The following is a 1,700-nucleotide window of genomic DNA, read 5'->3' on the forward strand; positions in this document are numbered from 1 at the left end:
TACATCATTTTTTTTAAAAGCCCACTATCAATTCATAGCAAGTGAGAGAGAGAGAGAGAGAGAGAGAGAGAGAGAGAGAGAGAGAGAGAAGGGGGGGTTTTGAAGGGTCACCATCAGAAATTGGTTCTACCAAATCACAATGCTTAATTATTAAGCAAATTTCCAACTTCCAATTTAACTAAACAACTTATTATTATCATTATTATTGTAAATAATCTCTATCCATTTTTTAGTCTAAAAAAAAAAATCATATTTTTAATGCATTTTCTTTTCACTTTCCTACATATTTTCTGAGCAGCCAAACACAATCCATAACTCAAAAAAAAAAAAAATCTAATATTTAATAATAATAATAATAGAGAAAGAAAAAAAGGCATATTTCTCAAAAGTTGATGAAAGATGGGACCATACCTATATATTCCATTGCAAAATAAAACCTACTCTTTTTTTTTTCTTTCTTTCTTTTTTCTTTTTTTTTTTTTTGGGAATTTACGCTCTCATTTTGAGTCTCAAGAAAAATAATAAAAAAAAAGGAGTGGGAAAATATCAAAACATCCTTTTTTTTTTTAATATTCTGAAGTTCTAATTTGGACTCCAAAGACTCCATAAACGAGAATTGAATAACCCTAGCACGTCCGGCCATACCTTCCGGGCCAAACCCTTATGGATGTTCGGTGGAGGCGATGGGATAACCACCAAAGCTCCCCTTGACTCCACCGCCTCCTCTTCACTCCGCGGCGCCTCTCCGCTCTTCTCCTCTACTTCCACAGCGGCACTTCCTGATGTTGCCGGAGCGGCAGAAGAACCTTCATCAATCTGCAGAGGATGAGTTTCGGGCACCGGCAAAAGCGGTGGGGAAACAATATTCAAAGACTTATCCAGAGACCGGCGGCCGATTTTGTCCTTCCTCTTCCCTTTAACGTTCTTGCTGGATTTCTCCCCCTTGGCTAATTGCTCCTCAAATGCCTCAATGGCTTGATGAATCAGCTCCCCATTTGGAGACGAGTTCCATCGGTCCCAGTAACTCATGTAACAATCAAAGCAAGTAAGAGAAGGCGGCGCGTGAACACACGCGCTACGAGAGCCGGCGCGTGGAGTATCGGATTTCTTGGAAACTCTCTTGGAAAATTTCTTTCCGGAAACGGAAGAAGATGGTGATGAGGTTTCCATGGATCTCCTCATCATGAAGGCTAAAACCTCCCGGTCATCGACAGTGAGAACAGAGACGAGAGCAAAAATCGCTACCGGAAGATAGTTCAAGACATCAAAAAAGTTCCCATCGGAAGAAGAAGAAGAAGAAGAAGAAGAAGAAGAAGGAGATGGATGAACTTTTCCTTTGTTCTTTATTTTCATATTGGACACTTTTGTGGTTCTTGGACAAAAAACGCAAATGGGTATTCGTATCTGTGCTTTTTTACGTTGTAAGGTTCTTGATAATGGTGGGATTTTAGAGATGGAAACAAGAGAGCGAGAGAGAGAGAGAGAAAGGGTTTTTGATTTTGTTCGTTCAGATATTAATTTACTTGGAAATTAAGGCAGAAGAAGAGAGACTGAGTGAAGGGTACAATCGGAAAAAGCTCACATGTCATTTTTTTTTTCTCTTTTACTTTTTTTATACGTTTAAAAAGTACTTAATTCAACTCGCAAATAAAGTTTAGATAACGAAGTTCTTTGCTTTCTTTAATTTTATTAGCTAATGA

General features: G+C 38.2%; 1 protein-coding gene across 1 annotated transcript; it reads right to left on the bottom strand.

Moving 5' to 3' along the window:
- Positions 1-582: 582 nt before the first annotated feature.
- On the bottom strand, positions 583-1,353 carry LOC103499074 (uncharacterized). Its single transcript, XM_008461967.2, has one exon. The coding sequence runs from the start codon at positions 1,351-1,353 to the stop codon at positions 583-585; it is 771 nt and encodes a 256-aa protein (XP_008460189.2).
- Positions 1,354-1,700: the final 347 nt, after the last annotated feature.

This window comes from Cucumis melo, chromosome 11 (genome assembly GCF_025177605.1).
Source record: "Cucumis melo cultivar AY chromosome 11, USDA_Cmelo_AY_1.0, whole genome shotgun sequence".
NCBI classification, from domain to species: Eukaryota; Viridiplantae; Streptophyta; class Magnoliopsida; order Cucurbitales; family Cucurbitaceae; genus Cucumis; species Cucumis melo.

What these genes read in the sequence shown, in the direction of transcription:
- LOC103499074 (XM_008461967.2), bottom strand. Translation starts at nt 1,353, where the DNA reads ATGAAAATAAAGAACAAAGGAAAAGTTCATCCATCTCCTTCTTCTTCT.